This window comes from Bos indicus, chromosome 8 (assembly GCF_029378745.1).
Source record: "Bos indicus isolate NIAB-ARS_2022 breed Sahiwal x Tharparkar chromosome 8, NIAB-ARS_B.indTharparkar_mat_pri_1.0, whole genome shotgun sequence".
Classification (NCBI taxonomy): domain Eukaryota; kingdom Metazoa; phylum Chordata; class Mammalia; order Artiodactyla; family Bovidae; genus Bos; species Bos indicus.
The window spans coordinates 4,318,841-4,337,750 of NC_091767.1; the positions used below are offsets into that span (position 1 = coordinate 4,318,841).

General features: G+C 37.4%; 1 protein-coding gene across 1 annotated transcript in view; it reads left to right on the forward strand.

Annotated features, from left to right (window-relative positions):
• The window catches only part of GALNTL6 (polypeptide N-acetylgalactosaminyltransferase like 6), a 1,502,749-nt gene that overhangs the window by 492,760 nt on the left and 991,079 nt on the right, over positions 1-18,910 (forward strand). The window contains exon 2 of the mRNA XM_019965771.2: positions 7,738-7,846. Within this exon, the coding sequence (XP_019821330.1) occupies positions 7,738-7,846 (109 nt within the window). The remainder of the gene's footprint in view (positions 1-7,737; positions 7,847-18,910) is intronic.

Below are 18,910 nucleotides of genomic sequence, written 5' to 3' on the forward strand. Positions count from 1 at the left end.
CAACAGAGGAAACTATAAGCAAGGTGAAAAGACAGCCTTCAGAATGGGAGAAAATAATAGCAAATTAAGCAACTGACAAACAACTAATCTCAAAAATATACAAGCAACTCCTACAGCTCAATTCCAGAAAAATAAATGACCCAATCAAAAAATGGGCCAAAGAGCTAAATAGACATTTCTCCAAAGAAGACATACAGATGGCTAACAAACACATGAAAATATGCTCAACATCACTCATTATCAGAGAAATGCAAATCAAAACCACTATGAGGTACCATTTCACGCCAGTCAGAATGGCTACGATCTAAAAGTCTACAAGCAATAAATGCTGGAGAGGGTGTGGAGAAAAGGGAACCCTCTTACACTGTTGGTGAGAATGCAAACTAGTACAGCCACTATGGAGAACAGTATGAAGATTCCTTAAAAAACTGGAAATAGAACTGCCTTATGATCCAGCAATTCCACTGCTGGGCATACATACTGAGGCAACCAGAATTGAAAGAGACACGTGTACCCCAATGTTCATCACAGCACTGTTTATAATAGCCAGGACATGGAAGCAACCTAGATGTCCATCAACAGATGAATGGATAAGAAAGCTGTGGTACATATACACAATGGAGTATTACTCAGCCATTAAAAAAATACATTTGAATCAGTTCTAATGAGGTGGATGAAACTGGAGCCTATTATACAGAGTGAAGTAAGCCAGAAAGAAAAACACCAATACAGTATACTAACACATATATATGGAATTTAGAAAGTTGGTAACAATAACCCTGTGTATGAGACAGCAAAAGATACACTGATGTATAGAACAGTCTTATGGACTCTGTGGGAGAGGGAGAGGGTGGGATGATTTGGGAGAATGGCATTGAAATACGTATAATATCATATATGGAACAAGTTGCCAGTCCAGGTTCGATGCACAATACTGGATGCTTGGTGCTGGTGCACTGGGATGACCCAGAGGGATGGTATGGGGAGGGAGGAGGGAGGAGGGTTCAGGATGGGGAACACATGTATACCTGTGGTGGATTCATTTCGATATTTGGCAAAACCAATACAATATTGTAAAGTTTAAAAATAAAATTAAATTAAAAAAAAAGAATCTTAATGACATCCAATGTAAGAATTCACACCCATCACCATATTCTATTAACACTTACTGTAGTATACTTTGGACCACATACTTCATCATTTGCTTACTGTATATAAGTTTTGTGTCTTCAACTATGTTGTAACTTTTCAAGGGCAGTGGGAATAACTCAAACATCTATAAAAATAGGAAAGACTGTGAAAACAACTCACATTTATATATATATATCACTTTATATATATATATATATATATATATATATATATATATATATATATATAACTTTTACTACTCGAAAGTTCTTGTCAAGTGGATAAGTCGGGTATTATTTTTATTACTCTAATTTCTGATATGAATTAGCTGAGGGGCCTAGAGAAAATGTACGTTTTTTTTCATATGGTTTGAAACCTTAATTTATGTCTTCTGACCCCAGATCCAGAGTTCTTCCATATGTCGTGTGTGCGTGCGCGCGCGCGCGCGCGTGTGTGTGTGTGTGTGTGTGTGTGTGCACTTAGTTCCTCAGCCGTGTCTGGCTCTCTGTGGCCCCATGGAACATAGCCCACCAGGCTCCTCCGTTCCCTGAGATCTTCCAGGCAACGACAGTGGAGTGGGTTGCCATATCAGGAGAGGAGCAAATGAACCTAGCCTTGGCTATGCCTCTCATGGAAGGAAAGGCCAGAATTCAGTAAAGTCATTTATTGACGGTCAAGATTTGGCTCAGATGGTAAAGAATCTGCCTGCAATGGCAGAGACCCGGGTTTGATCCTTGGGTCAGAAAGATCCCCTGGAGAAGGGAATGTCTACCCATTCTAGTATCCTTGCCTGGAGAATTTCATGGACAGAGGAGCCTGGTGGGTGGCAAAAAGAGTTGAACATCACTTGACTGAGCAACTAACACTTAGACTTGCAAGCTTTCAGAACTAAGATGGTTCTATTCAAATGGGCTGGGACTGATTTAGGTTTATTCATCTACCTCTCTGTGCTTTCCAGGTGGCTCGGCAGTAAAGAGTCCACCTGCCAATGCAGGAGACACGGGTTTGATCCTTGGGTTGGGGAGATCCCCTGGAGGAAGAAATGGCAACCTACTCCAGTATTCTTGCCTGGGAAATCTAACGGACAGAGAAGCCCAGTGGGTTACAGTCTATGGGGTCACAAAAGAGTCAGACACAGCTGAGCAAGCATGCACACACACGTACCTACCTTTCTGGTAGGTGAAAAGAATGTAAACACATCTAATCTCTATTTTTATCATTAGCCATCAAAAAGATAAACTAATTAAAAGGGTCTACTGTACATCGTGACACATGTTTTTTGAGTGAGTCTTGCATTTTTTTAAGTTTTAACTAGAGTTGATGTACAATGTTATGTTAGTTTTAAGTGAACAACACAGTGATTTTTGTAGATTATACTCAAGTTAAAGTTTTTATAAAATGTTGGCAATATCCACCGTGCTGCACACCACATTCTTGTATCTTAGCTTTTACCTACTATTCTGCACTTATTAATCCTCTGCCCCTATCTTGCCCCTCCACGCCTCTTCCCAGTAGCAACCACTACATTTTTTTCTCTGTATCTATGAGTCTGTTTCTGTTTTTTTCATTTATTTCCCAGATTTCACATATAAGTAACATCATACATTATTTTATTTCTCTGACTTATTTCACTAACCATAATACCCTCCAAGTCCATCCATGTTGTTGAAAATGGCAAAATTTCATTCTTTTTATGGCTGAAAAATAATCTATTATATATATTATACGTACCACATCTTCTTTATCCATTAATCTGTTGATAAATGCTTATGATGCTCCCATGTCCTGGCTACTGTAAATAATACTGCTATGAGTATGGGAGTGCATATACCTTTTTGAATTTCTATTTTCATTTTCCTCAAAAATATACCCAGGACTGGATTGTTGAATTATATGGTAGTTCCGGTTTTAATTTTGTAAAATCCCCCATCTGTTCTCCATAGTGGCTGCACCAATTTACAATCCCACCAACACTGTATGAGCTTTCCCTTTTCTCTACTTCCTAGACAACAGATTTATTCTTTTTGATAATCACCAGCATAACAGGTGTTTGATGATATCTCATTGTGATTTTGATTTGCGTTTCTTTGATAATTATTAATAACAGGTTTAAGCACCTTTCCACGTTAGCCATCTGTATCTCTCCTTTATAAATTTGAAAAACTTTTTTTCAGGTCTTCTGCCCATTTTTTGATCAGATTTTTTTTTTTTTTTGGAAGTGGAGTCACATGAGCTGTTTACATGCTTTGGTTATTAACCCCTTCTCAGTCATATACTTTGCAAATATCATCTCCTATTCCATGGTTTGCCTTTTTGTTGTGTTGATGGCTCTTTGTCTGGGCAAAAGCTTTTAATTAGGGGCATTTAATTTTTTTTGTTTTGCTTCTGTTTCCCTTACAAGAGGTGAGAGGAAAAAAAGAAAAAAAAAATTGCCAAGATTCATGGCTGATTTTCCTAATGTGATCATTGTGTTTCTTCCTAGTCATATGGATTTGTTGGTCAGTCACTAAGTCATGTCTGACTCTGGACACTGCAGCATGCCAGGCTTCCCTGTCCTTCACTATTTCCCCATGTTTGCTCAGACTTGTGTCCATTGAGTCAGTGATTCCACCCAACCATCTCATCCTCTGCCACTCCCTTCTCCCCCTGCCTTCAATTTTTCCCAGTATCAGGGTCTTTTCAAATGAGTCAGCTCATTCAATCAGGTGGCCAAAATATTGGAGTTTTCGCTTTAGCATCAGTCCTTTCAATGAACGTCCAGGACTCATCTCCTTTAGGATGGACTGGTTGGATCTCCTTGCAGCCCAAGAGACTCTCAAGAGTGTTCTCCAACACTACAGTTGAAAAGCATCAATTCTTCAGCCATCAGCTTTCTTTATAATCCAAGTCTCACATCCATACATGACTACTGGAAAAACCATAGCTTTGATTAAACAGACCTTTGTTGGTAAAGTGATGTCTCTGCTTTTTAATATGCTATGTTTGTCATAGCTTTTCTTCTGAGAAGCAAGCATCTTTTAATTTCATGGCTGCAGTCACCATCTGCAGTGATTTTAGAGCCCCCCAAAAAAGTTTTACATAATTTCCCATCTGTTTGACATGATGTGATGGGACTGGATGCCAAAATCTTAGTTTTCTGAATGTTGAGTTTTAAGTCAACATTTTCACTCTCCTCTTTCACTTTCAACAAGAGGCTCTTTAGTTCTTCTTCACTTTCTGCCATAAGGGTTGTATCATCTGCATATTTGAGGTTATTGATATTTCTCCCCAGCTATCTTGATTCCAGCTTGTGCTTCATCCAGCCTTGCATTTCACATGATGTATTCTGCATATGAAATAAACCTTCATGTACTCCTTTCAGAATGGTAATTGTCAAACAAAAATGAATTCCCTGGAGGCCTAAGGAAATAGGAGAAACCATTCAAGAACTGTGCGTAATAGGTATTATATGCCCTGCCTCAGGTGCTTTAAACAGCCCCATGTGGCTGGGTAAAAAGCCAGATGATGTCAGATGATGGTGGACAAGGAGACATGTTCAAAAGTCATGATGCACAAGATAGGGCAAAATAGCTCAGTGTCAGATGGAGGTTCCATCTTTCCTGTAATCTACAAGTAGCAGGATTTGTAGAAAGAAACAAATGGAATACTAAAGCCATGGGTTAAATTACTAACAAGTGAAACAACATGGCTGGGGAGACTGAGGTACAAGCTAGGTTTTAAGACATTTGAGCAATGGAGCCTGTTGTGCCGTATGCCAGACCAGGGACCCCTGCAGAGGCACCTGGCACTGTAAAGGTACAGAGTGAAGGGATACAGCCACCCCCAATGCTCACTGGGGATCAGGGTGCTGTGGGCTGAGAACACCAAGCCCCATGACACCGGGGACAGGTACAGCTCTGAGATTTGACCTAGGACATCCTATAGGGATGGGGGCATTACCTGACACCCCTGCCTGAGGGGGAACCACTCAGTGTCCACTGGGACCCATTGTCCTGCTGCTTAGTGGGTCTGTGGAGATGCATCATACCTGGAATTGGGTGCATTGTTGAGCAAGGGGAGAAGGTGAGGCCATTGTCGGGTATCTCTAGCCCCTAGTCCACCTCCTGTCACATGACACTGTTGTGTGCCCAGAGCAACATACTTGTTGTGCACAACTAGGTCAAAGTCCTAAAACTGACCCCCTTGCTTTCCAAAATGCTGGGAAGACATGCTCTGTTTCCCACTGGAACCACTGCTCAGCTGCCATCTTTGTTCCTCCCATTGGTCTGTGACAGAGGATGAGATGGTTGGATGGCCTCATCAACTCAATGGACATGAGTTTGAGCAAAGTCTGAGAGATAGTGAAGAACAGGGAAGCCTGGGGTCCTGCAAAGAGTCGGACACAGCTTAGGCACTGAACTACGACAGTGGCCTTCAGGACATCATAGCTCACACAGAGGCCCACATTTCAGGCCAGGAATCCTTGAAAGATGCCTGAAAACCTCAGTGTCTATAATGAGAAGAACCATCCTCCCCAACAGGATGGCCTTGGGCACCATCTCTGCCTCACAGAAGGTATCGCCCAGACAGCACTATATCTTCACATCAATGAGTCTGCTGCTGTGTCATCTTTATTTAGTCATTGGAGGATGTAATGAAAGTCCTTCTTGATCAGACCCCAGCCTAGAGGACTTCATGAACCAGTGGTTTGGATCACAGGAGCTCTTGCTGGAAGCACATTTTTATTATTTTGAGAATAATCTTGATCCAAATCTTCTCTTGCCTAGAGCTGTATTCCAATTATAAAATAAATATCAATCAGAAAAAAATGCATGAAGCTTTTTTTTGTATTGGTATTAAACCTCAAAATTGTTTTATTCCAATTTCTTTTATTTTTATTATATTCCTGTTTATTTTTCCATCTTTTCTTTCTTGTCATCCTCCTTTCAAAATTTATTCTTAATAAATTTTTTAAACTCACCATCATCCTTGTGTGTTAATTCCTCTGTTGTTGTTTTCCTGAACTTACCACTATAATGAACATTTTTAAAAATATATTTAGATAATAGTCACCTGATCTGGAAAGTCTGTCCTCTGATTTAACTACCATTTTTTAAAAAATATTAAGATCCATTTTTATTCTTTTCAAACTAGTGGAAGCTTTATAAACCATAAAGATGGACTGAAGGTGGATACTTTTTCATAAGTACAATAGTTGTCCTGTTTCAGACAAAGAAGTAAGACCTTTTATTTGCAAAGGCTCTTAGGGTAAACTTCCCTCACTGAAACTATTCATCTTTTGTTTTACCTAAATTGAAACTTTCAAAAGTGTTCTTTTATTTTTTCTGTTGATGTATTATTTCCAAAAATGAACTAAATGAAAATGATGTGTGAATATGAAATCATTTATTTTATATTATCTTGACTTTTGAGATTGTGAGGATAAGCTTCATCCCAAACATTTTATTTATTACCAAAATAAGCACCATAAAGAAAGAAGCAGCTTCAGCCAGGTACACAAAAATAATAGTTAAGGTGACATTAGAACACACTGAGTTTCACCAAAGCATAGAGCATGTTGTGACTACACTGTTGATTTGGTGATCATTTCAACTGTAAGCATAACCACACACCATATTTTAACAGAATTCTTGATGGGAGGCAGTATTTCATAGTCCTTGCTGCTGCTGCTGCTGCTGCTAAGTCACTTCAGTCATGTCTGACTCTGTGCGACCCCATAGACGACAGCCCACCAGGCTCCCCTATCCCTGGGATTCTCCAGGCAAGAACACTGGAGTGGGTTGCCATTTCCTTCTCCAATGCAGGAAAGTGAAAAGTGAAAGTGAAGTCGCTCAGTCGTGTCTGACTTTTAGCAACCCCATGGACTGCAGCCTACCAGGCTCCTCTGTCCATGGGATTTTCCAGGCAAAAGTACTGGAGTGGGGTGCCATTGCCATAGTCCTTAGCACCCCAATTTTGGTCTTAATAGAACTGGCCCAAGTCGTGGCTTGGCCACTGTAGTTCATTCAAGTTATTCTATTAATACTTTTAAGTGGCAGATACATGGAGTCAAAAGACTCTTGTAAAGAATGAAGTCTTAGACTCTTGTAAAAGTCAAAGACTCTTGTAAAGACTGAAGGATCTTCTATACATAGAGTGTCTTAGTACCTGGTACACAGTGAGCATTCAACAGATGCTTGCTAATACTGTCACCAGGCCATTAAGATGTACTTGATCAAAATGAGTGGAAATTGTACAAATCACACAAAAAAGTATTTTGTTTTAATACAAAATCAATAGCCCTACTGCCATCTACACTTTGGGCAAGTAAAAATGGCTAAGCATTTATGCTTAGGTGAAGTGGTACACTAAATTATGAAAGGCTTTGGATAAAATAAAATTGGAAATGTAGGTGTTGTGTGTGACACAGGCTCTTATTTTAAAAACAGAAAAAAGGTTTTAAAATGTGTGTCCATCAGGTCACTAGCAATGCTTTTCTTTTCAGTAGATGGGGAGAATCAGTTATTGGAGTATTTTTGATTGCCTATGATGCATCTGGCTGTATTTACCAGCCATACAGAAGGAACTACCTCCTTTTTATGCTCTGAATACTTTCCTTTTCCACAGACATTCCCACTGGGCCTGGGAGATGGGCAGTTCTATGCATGGACAGATGGTTTGAGAAGAAAGGACTGGCATGACTATGGCAGCATGCAGAAAGAGGCTATGCGCTCAGGTATGGAGTTCAGTGTAAGCCAAGTGCTGCTTTGCTTTGTCACTTACAGCATCTCTCATTAGCCTTCCTTCTGAGCACAGGAAGGTAGGTTTCATGGCACCGTTGGTGGTCAATGATGGGCAGAACCAAAACAATTTCAAATTTCAGAGAGGAAAAAAAGAAGAATCACATTTACAATAGGAGATGAACAAGAGGTCATTTGAGTTTTAGAAATCTGTCGTGTTGTATACTTCTGCATGTTTTTCAATCATTGCTGAGGGTATCTTGAATTGCTCTGTGAGTCTTAACTTGGCACAGACATATCTTGAGCTCAGTTCACTCATTGGGACTGTGGTGTATCTAACTGGCTGGGCCAAGGATGAAAGGAAGACCACAGTTCTAAACACTGGCAGGTGGATCAGAGGAGCCAAGGACCTGAGGTTGATGATATTTGGGCAAGCTAACAGGCGGTTCAGTGGAATTCAGTAGGTTCATCTACACAGAGCACAGTTATAGTCTTGAGGTAGTGATAGAAGAAGCATTTTACATCTTAGAAAAAGCAAAGGGTAAAAGGAAGTCCTTCTATAAGAACTTAGGTTGTTGCCAACAAGAATTCAGAAGGGTGCACCAGTAGTAACCCAGGGATAATAACATGATAGAAGTCCATATTGTACTATTCAAAATAAGGAGCTCTGTTGCTGCATTGTTGTTTGCTGGTCTTTTCTTTGTCATGGTGAAGATATCACAGGAATAGAGAAGCTGTGGTTTGCTAAAAGCATCTGCCTAGCAGTGAAACTGTGCATCCCAGGTCAGATGATTAGCAGAACCCTGGGAAGCTGCAGGCTGAGATTCTTCTGGCCAATCTTCCTCAGAACTTTCCAGCCAGGAAGACAAAGGTGAGGGCATTCACATGGTCATGAGGCTCTTCAGGGCTGCAAATGTTCTTAGCTCTGGGTCAGGGGTGCCTGACCTAATGAGAGTCTTCCAGTTTCTTCTTTCGTTCCTTTTCTCTTAGTAAGAATGTCGCCTAACCCCTGCTTGCCCCAAGAACATTCCCTGTGTTCAGAGCATCAGCCTCTTCCAGATTACATCATCCCTCCCGCCTTGTTTGGCCAAGACTCTACGCAGGGTCATGAAAGTGAGCTCTTTAGCAGTATTCTCACTTTCCTAGTTCTCTCATCTTCTCCCTCTGTTTGCTTGATCAGCCCTCCCTTCAGCCAGCCCTCTGTTCCTCTTTTTAACCACTGGAGAGCTGATCCCATAATTTAACAGGAAATTCATCATCGTTATCCTCATCAACTTAAAAGGTACTGAATAGATGTTTTGTGCTGGGTGCTTTACATACGTATTTTGTTTAAACTTCAGAGTGACTCTGATAAGTATTGTAATCTCCAATTCTTTAAAAGAGAAAAGGAAAGAAAAAGAACTGAGTTCTTAAGAGCTCATGAAATCTTATCCAAAGTCAAATGGCTAACCAGATGCAGAGCACGATTAAGTCAGGTCTTCTTATGCTCCATTACACCCTGCTATCAGACACCTAGTAACAAAATCTGGGCAAAATGAAGTCATGACAGGACACGTATGAGAGAGAGACACATCTGGCTCTTATTCTAGCTTTTTTTGCATAAGTGGCAAGTCAGTTTGTCTTTCTGATATTTTACTTTGCCGAATTGCTATTACGACTGTAGATTATATATTTATATTTAAATAATTGGCCTATTATTTATACATGTTATAAACTCTACCAATGATAACTGTAATAGTCCATCTAAATTATTTTCACTTGATTTGGTGTGCCTGTCTTATGCTTGTGCCAATATATTTTGGATACAAAATGGAATACTTCACATTTATTTCTGTATAATACTACCCTTTCTGCCTACTGGAAAACATACCTTTAATTGTTACATCCTTAGTGGGGCAAAAGAAATTGACCTATAAAGAAAATTGGTACTATAGCAAGTTTCCTAAAGTAGATATGTCTTGTGCAATTAAAAAGCTCTTAAGTAGTAGTATGTGTATGAGTCACTGGAGGATATATGAAAAGCACAATAGACTGTAATTCATTTTTTAAATATTGTAAAATATAAATAAAAGGAGTATGCACACACAGACATACATGCCAGTACAAAGTCAAAATCAACACCTCCGTCCTTAATAAGCAGGCCAAGTAATATGGTTATCAGTGCTATTCTGTCTCCTCCAAACCTTGAAATCCATGTTCCCACTTACTTTCCTCTATAATTTCTTACATCTAAACTAATGCTGTTACATTCTGCCTGTGTTTGGACTTTAAAAATTGAAGCATAGTGTATGATTTTCTTCTTTCATTCAGAATTGTTTCTGAGACCCATCCTTCTGCATGTGTGCAATTCTAGTTGATTCATTATTACTGCTGTTTCATTTTCTACAACAGTTTCCACTTTGTAAACATTTTGAGAGTTCTTGGGTTTTGGTTATGTGCTCTAAGTATCCTTGCTCATGGTTATGGGATAAAGGCAATATTTTCTTAGGGTACATATTTAATAGTAGAATTGCATGTCCAAGGAATACGCATTTCAATTTTACTATGTAGTACATGACAAACTGTTTCCCAAAGTTGATATACCTATTTTACTCCAGTAATGGATGGAATTCCCATTGCTCTGCATCCTGTCAACACTTAATGTTGCCTGATTTTTCATTTCTTCTGTCGTGGTGGTATGAAATAGGTACTCACTGTCACATGAATTTGCATTTTACTAATTTTAATATAGTTGATCTCTTATTTATGCTTATGAACCGTATATGCCTACTTTTGGGTAAAATTCCTATTCCTTCCTATTTCCAATTTTTTAATTTATTTTTTCTTATTGATCCACAGAGTAATCTTATTTTGAATAATATCTTTTCCTGGTTTTATACGGTGAAAATATCTTATCCCAGAATTGTAAAATTTTTTTAATGTCTGTCTATATTGTTTAATGAATAGGAGTTCTTAATTTTGTTGTTGTCAAATTTGCAAATCATTTGTAAAGGATAGGTTTAATTGATGTTCCATACTGTCTTTTTAAGCTTGAGAATTTTACCTTTTACATGGTCTGAAATGCAGCTCATCTTCATTTTTATATCATGTGAGGTAGGGACCCAATATTTATTTAGTTTTGCCTAGTTAGCTATCCAATCAACAACACCATTTCCTAGAAAATGTATTTTTCTCCACATAGACCATAAGTGTTGACTCTGTTATTAAAAGATTCCATATTTGTGTGTTATCTTTCTGGCTTCTCAATTCTGCCCCATGAGTAAAAATCTTTAAACTAATAACATAATGTTTCATGTATGAATCTGTTATGTCTGTTCAGTCGCTTAGTCGTGTCCAACTCTGCCACCCCATGGACTGCAGTACACCAGGCTTCCCTGTCCATCACCAACTCCCAGCGCTTGCTCAGACCCATGTCCATTGAGTCAGTGATGCCATCCAACCATCTCATCCTCTATCATCCATTTTTCCTTCTGCCTTCACTCTTTCCCAGAATTAGGGTCTTTTCTAAAGAGTCAGCTCTTTGCATCAGGTGGCCAAAGCTGAATACTATATCTTTATAGCAGTTGTTGAAATCTGACAAAGTTCATCCTGCTTTCTTTTCTTCCTTGAGAATGTGTTGCCATTCTTAACGTAAAACTTTTCTTTCAAATTTTACTTTAAAATTTCTTTAAAATTTTATTCAGCTTCTCAGACTATATGTACACATACACAGATATACACAAAATATTGGAAGTTTACAACTGTGTTAAGTATATTGATAAATTAGGGAGTAATTTGCAATTTTCAATATTAAATTATTCATTCTGTGGTTTATATTTCTTGGTGCTTGTCATCTTTATGGGTATGTTTATAATTTGATTGTCAGACATTTTCAGTGGTTTTCCTAGAAAATTAACATTATATGGGTGTTGAGCATGATATTAATCTTATCAAGATTCTGAACTATTTGTTGCTGATATAGAGAAAGTTTAATTATTTTTTAATATGGACTCATTTTAGAAAACTTTCTAAACTCTTCTGTGGGTTATAATCATTTACCAATAAGTGATTTTGGATTCTCAATGTAGATATTCATAATGCCTGTACGTAGTGACAGTGTGCAAAATGTTTTTCCATCCTGTACCTCATAATTTTAGTTATTTTTACTGTTTCTGCATTTGCCAGAAGCTCGAGTATCATATTGTCTAATGGATATTGATACCTAGTTTTGACTTATGATTCTGACAATAGCAAATTAGATACTTGTGTTAGGATTTTATCTACTTGATGAAAATGTACCATACCCTGTTAACTAAGTCATCTGGGTATGGCTTTCTGAGACTTTTACTTTTTTACATCTTAATGAATGTTGATTTTAATCAAAATGTTTTGTTTGGTTGTATCTATTGGATTAAAATGCATTTTCTCCTTTTTTTTTTTTTTTTTTTTTACTTTACAATATTATATTGGTTTTGCCATACATCAACATGCATCTGCCACGGGTGTACACATGTTCCCCATCCTGAACCCCCCTCCCGCCTCCCTCCCCAATACCATCCCTCCAGATCGTCCCAGTGCACCAGCCCCAAGCCTCCTGTATCGAACCTGGACTGGCGATTCATTTCATATATGATATTATACATGTTTCAATGCCATTCTCCCAAATCTTCCCACCCTCTCCCTCTTCCACACAGTCCAAAAGACTGTACTATATATCTGTGTCTCTTTTGCTGTCTCGCATACAGGGTTGTCATTACCATCTTTCTAAAGTCCATATATATGCGCTAGTATACTGTATTGGTGTTTTTCTTTCTGGCTTACTTCACTCTGTATAATAGGCTCCAGTTTCATCCACCTCATGAGAACTGATTCAAATGTATTCTTTTTAAAGGCTGAGTAATACTCGATTGTGTATATGTACCACAGCTTTCTTATCCATTCATCTGCTGATGGATATCTAGGTTGCTTCCGTGTCCTGGCTATTATAAGCAGTGCTGCGATGAACATTGGGGTACACATGTCTCTTTCAGTTCTGGTTTCCTCGGTGTGTATGCCCAGCAGTGGGATTGCTGGGCCGTATGGCAGTTCTATTTCCAGTTTTTTAAGGAATCTCCACACTGTTCTCCATAGTGGCTGTACTAGTTTGCATTCCCACCAACAGTGTAAGAGGGTTCCCTTTTCTCCACATCCTCTCCAGCATTTATTGCTTGTAGACTTTTGGATCACAGCCATTCTGACTGGCATGAAATGGTACCTCATTGTGGTTTTGATTTGCATTTCTCTGGTAATGAGTGATGTTGAGCATCTTTTCATGTGTTTGTTAGCTATCTGTATGTCTTCTTTGGAGAAATGTCTATTTAGTTCTTTGGCCCATTTTTTGATTGGGTCATTTATTTTTCTGGAATTGAGCTGCAGGAGTTGCTTATCTATTGATTTCTTTCTATTGATTTGTGATAGCAAACTTTGAATTTATGGACTAAATCTGTCTTTTTATGTATTACTAGATTTGGTTTGCTAATATTTTAGTGATTTTGTATGTCTATTTCTGAGTGAATATTGGCCATGAATTTTTCTTTCTCATAGAATCCTTGTCAAGTTTTGGTAACAATGTAATGATAACTTTGTAAAATGACTTGAGTAATGATTCTCATTTCACTAAACTTTTTAGTTTATTGTCATATGTTAGAATTATTTATTTATAGTTATGATAGTCTTGTGGGTGAAGATTATTTGAACGTGGACTTTTCTTGGAGAAAAGATTTTTCACAGTGGGGTTAAAATTTTCATATTTATTGACACATTTATTCATAACATTCCCTTAGAGATTTTATAATGTCTGTTGTACTTCAATTCGTGGTGCTTTTACTTTGAAATATCATTTATTTGTTTTTCTGTCAGTTTTTCTTTATCTGTTACACTAAGAAATTGTTGATTTATTAATCATGAATAATGAAATAATATTTTCATCTTATCTATGGTATGTTTTTCATTAATTTATAGTCATATTGGTATTTCTTCTTTCATTTGACTTTTACTACATTTTTCCATATTAAAAAGTTAGATTCTTATCTCCTTAATTTCAGCCTTCTTCTATTGTAGAATAAGAATTTAGGACTCTAAAATTTCCCTCCAAACACACTTTAAGTACATTACATTGATCTGTGGTTTAATGTTTTATATTTATTATGTTTTAATTATACTACATTTTAGTTATATTTTCAAATGTATGTCCTATTTAATAAACACTGAAATTACCTTCAAAATACAAACACCCATAAGCTGCTTCCTGGTGGGACCTCAGCGATCTTTATTAAAATATATTCATAAAGTGCTGGGTGTGTGCTCAGTTGCGCTCAGTAGCTCAGTCGTGTCCCGCTCTGTGCAACCCTGGACTGTAGCCCTTCAGGCTCCTCTGTCCATGGGATTCTCCAGGCAAGAACACTGGAGTGGGTTGCCACTTCCTCCTCCAGGGGATCTTCCTGTCCTAGGGATTGAACTTGCATCTCCTGCATTGATGGCAGACTCTTTACCACTAGCACCACCTGCTTTTTGCAGATATTTTTGTTAGGGTTTTTACTGATGTTGTTGGTTTATGTTTTGTTTTGTTTTGTTTTGGCAATTGTATCTTTATGGCATATTTGATAATTTTTTAATAACAGGTATTTTAAGTACTAATTTCTATAAAAGTAGGTGGAATTTAGAAGGTAAAGTAGTAGCTGAGTTATAAGGAAATGGTGAAAATGCTTTCTCCCACCTTTGAGAAAATGGAGTTTTCTTCTTATTAAATTAATTTTTTTTGGAGTATAGTTGCTTTGCAATGTTGTGTTTCTGCTGTACAGCAAAGTGAACCAGTCATCAGTATTCATATACCCCCTCTTTTTTTTTTTTTTTAATTTCCTCCCCATTTAGGTCACCACAGAGCAAGGGGTAGAGTTTCATGTGCTATATAATACGTTCTCATTATTTATCTATTTTATACATATTAATAGCATCAATACTATATTTGTGTCGATCTCAGTCTCCGAATTCATCCCCCTCCCTTTCTCCCCTGGCAAGCATAAGTTTGTTCTCTATATCTGTGACTATTTCTGCTTAGAAAAAGTTCATCTATTCCATTTTTCTAGATTCCACATATCAGCAAAATTTGTTTTTCTCTGACTTACTTCACTCTGTATGGCAGTCTCTAGGTCCATCCATGTCTCTGTAGATTGCTCTATTTCATTCCTTTTCTGTGGCTCAGTGATATTCCATTGTATATATGTACCATATCTTCTTTATCCACTCTGTTGATTGACATTTAGGTGGCTTCCATGTCCTGGCTATTGTAAATACTGCTGCAGTGAATATCAGGGTGCATGCATACTTTTGAATTATGGTTTTCTCCAGATACAGAAGTGGGATTGTTGGATCATTTGGTAGCTCTATTTTTACTTATTAAATAACACCTCCATAGTGGCTATACCAATTTAAATTCCCTTCAACAGTGTAGGAGGATTTCCTTTCCTCTACACTCTCTGCAGCCTTTATTGTTTGTATCAATAGATTATTTGAGATGGCTATTCTGACCAATGTGAGGAGATACCTCATTGTAGTTTTGATTTGCATTTCTTAATAATTAGTGATGCTGAGCATATTTTCATGTGCCTCTTGACCACCTATGTATTTTCTTTGGAGAAATGGCTCTTTAGATGTTCTGCCTGGTTTTTGATTGTGTTGTTTGGTTTGTTTTTTTTTTTTTTTTTAGTATAAATCTTCCAATTATGCTTATATTTGAAAATTTGCCTATAAAATATTGGAAAATTATAGTGCCAGAAGGTAGTTTTCTTTTTTTTTTTTTTTATTGCCAAAAGGTAAGATTTATTTTTTTTTTTTTAATTTTTTTTTTTTAAATTAAAAAAATTTCAGGTATACACGTGCTCCCCATCCTGAACCCAGTTGTATAAGCTGTTTGTATAGTTTTGAGATTAGTCCTCTGTTAGTCAATTTATTGAAAAATATTTCCTTCCATTCTGAGGGTTGTCTTTTCATTTTGTTTATGGTTTCCTTTGTTGTGCAAAAGCTTGTAAGTTTAATCAGGTCCCATTTGTTTGTTTGTTTGTTTTTAATTTCTTTAGTCAGTATTCAGCCTTACATTTAGGTATTCAATCCATTTTAAGTTTATTTTTGTGTATGATGTTAGGGTGTGTTCTTTCAGTCTTTTCTGTGTAGCTGTCTAGTTTTCCCAGCATCACTTATTAAAGAGGCTCTCTTTTCTCCATTGTATATTCCTGCCTCCTTTCTCATAGGTTAGGTAGCCAGAGTTGCATGGGTTTATCTCTGGACTCTATCCTATTCTATAGATCTATATTCCTGTTTTTGTGCCAGTGCCATACTGTTTTGTTGACTATAGCTTTGTAGTAAAGTCTAAGTTCAAGGGGGCTGATTCCTCTAGCTCTGTTCTTCTTTCTCAAGATTGCTTTCATTATTTGGAGTCATTTGTGTTTCCATACAAATTGTGAAATTTTTTGTTATACGTCTGTGAAAAAAAATGCCCTTGATAATTTGATAGTGATTGCAACTGAATCTGTAGATGTCTTTGGGTTGAGGAAATGGAGAGTTATTATATTAAAAATGTACATATATAAGGAGCAATTAAATGATTTCCAAACATTAGGTGTAACTTAGTTATTTTTTGGTACATCTGTATCCTTAGAGTTATATTAAATTATAAGAATTTTTTTAATTTGTTAGAAGAATTCTAATTAATGTTTTTTAGAGTTTCTATTATTTCATAGTATTTGTTTTGGGAAGTAGCATTAACCAAACCAAATTACCTATAGAAGAATAATGTCCAAAATACCATTTCGGGTTCAGGCAGGCTTCCTAGAGGAAGTAAACCAAATTTTTAAGAATAAAGTCATATCCTGAAACCAGACACATTTGTGCTTTCATCTAATTGATTTTTCTGAATTCTCTTTCTCAGTATTTCCTATGATCAAAGTCATATTTTAGGCACTATTGATTGTGCTCATATATCTTATATATGATCCCATTATATTTTATTTAGTTTCATATCATTTTAGAATTTAGTGACATTTGATTTTATTTCCTAGCAACTTAGCTATCCTTTTGAGTTTTATTATATCACAAAATGGATAAACATGCTTTTTGAACCATCATTCAAATTATTATAACAATTGAATGAAATGAACTGAAATACAGACTGTTTTGAAATATGAGATAGTGTCTGAATTGATGGGTCAATGGGTCAATATCAATTAAGCTTGGTATAATCATTATATTAATAGCAGCTAAAGATATGCTACTAAAGAGGTACTCAGCTGACATCATTCCATGTATAAATTGAAAAATGTGACAAATTTCTGATATAAAGACAAACTCTGCCTATGGCATTCCTCTGAATGATGAATCTCATAATTTCTGCTGGATGTCCAGAAGAAAATTCAATTAGTGTAGGCAGCTGTTTCTAATTATGTGATATTCCTTATTTCTCCTACCACTGCTGTTTAAGTGGTAAAACATGCTTTTTAAGTCAGCCATCCAGAGTGATGCAGGGGTGTGTATGTAAGTGCATACATCTTGGTGTAGTTTATGAAATCCTTCATATGGCCCCTGATCTGTATTTCTAGAGAGTATCTATTTTTAGTTTTGAAATGTAAAAAATTTTCTTGTCCATTATTTTTATTCTAGCTCAGATTTCACTGTGTTTATCACTAGATTTTTGAATGTCAATATATGTGAATTCAACAGGAGGAAATCTGTTTTCAATCTTTGTAGGGGCTCTCTTTCTCTGAAATAGTTTATATTCTCATATAATCACAACCATGCATTCCACTATGTGGATTAGATATCCTGTGGAATTATATCTACGTTCTCATTATTTCCATTTGTGTAGTTAATCATAATAACAGGTTTTACCAGTGAAGATTTTCTCTGTCTTGTCATTTATTCAATTGTTGATTCACTTATTTGACAAATACTTAAAATATGGATGTCACTATATTTCAAATACTATTCCAAACTATGGAAGAAAAAAAAATAGACAAAAATGAATTCTAGTAGCATTTCTGTGGCATGAGGATAGTTGCAGGTGCTTTCACTCCAGCCATGACCCCGTGGTTGTCACAGAGCCATGACATGACATGGTTATCGACACCACGGCTGTTTAAATACTGACTGTTAATCTCTCCTGCCTAAACTTTTTCAGTCACCTCCTCACTGATATCCCTACCCCAGGGTCAGTGCTTCAAATTGCAGCTAGAGTCATCTTCTAAAAACACATAACCAGATCATTCCACTCCTCTGCTCCAAAGCATACAAACCCAGTGATCAAATCCAAAATGTACTGCAAGTCCTTTCTGTGAATATGAACTGCAGCACTATCCACTCCCAGGCTTCCCCAGGGCCTCAGTGGAGAAACAACCCACCTGCCCATGTAGAAGTGGGTTCAACCCCTGGATCAGGAAGATCCCCTGGGTCAGGAAATGGCAACCCAATCCAGTATTCTTGCCTGGGAAATCCACAGACAGAGGCGCCATGTGGGCTACAGTTTGAGGGGTCACCATGACTTGAGCACGACTGAGCATGCACAGGATCCACCCCTGACCAGCGGCTCTCATCTCCTCATCTACTGTTTGGTGTGTAGTGTCTCCACTGGCCACGTTGTCCTCTGCTTTCCCTCAAGAATGATAAATATGTTCCAGGAACTTTTCGCTTGTTGTTCCCGCTGTGTGGACCAAATGCTGCGGTCTGTATTGTCACTGCCCCTCCCCCTTCCGTAAGGTCTCAGACCATGTATCAGCTGTTCCTATGTGCCTGCCCCAATCACCATATCATCGTGTAGAGACAGAATCCATTTCATTCACTCTCCATCTTTGGACCCTACTTAATTTTTACAGCAGTTATCCTTCTATCTCTGGAGTAGGAATTGGAAATCCCCTCCGGTATTCTTGCCTGGAAAATTCCATGGACAGAGGTCATACTAATGATGGTGAGTTTCCATCACAAGACCTCTGAAAAGCCTGAACTAAAACTATTTGAGAGGTAAGGAAGCACCATGGTTTAAAATGATTCACAGTGGG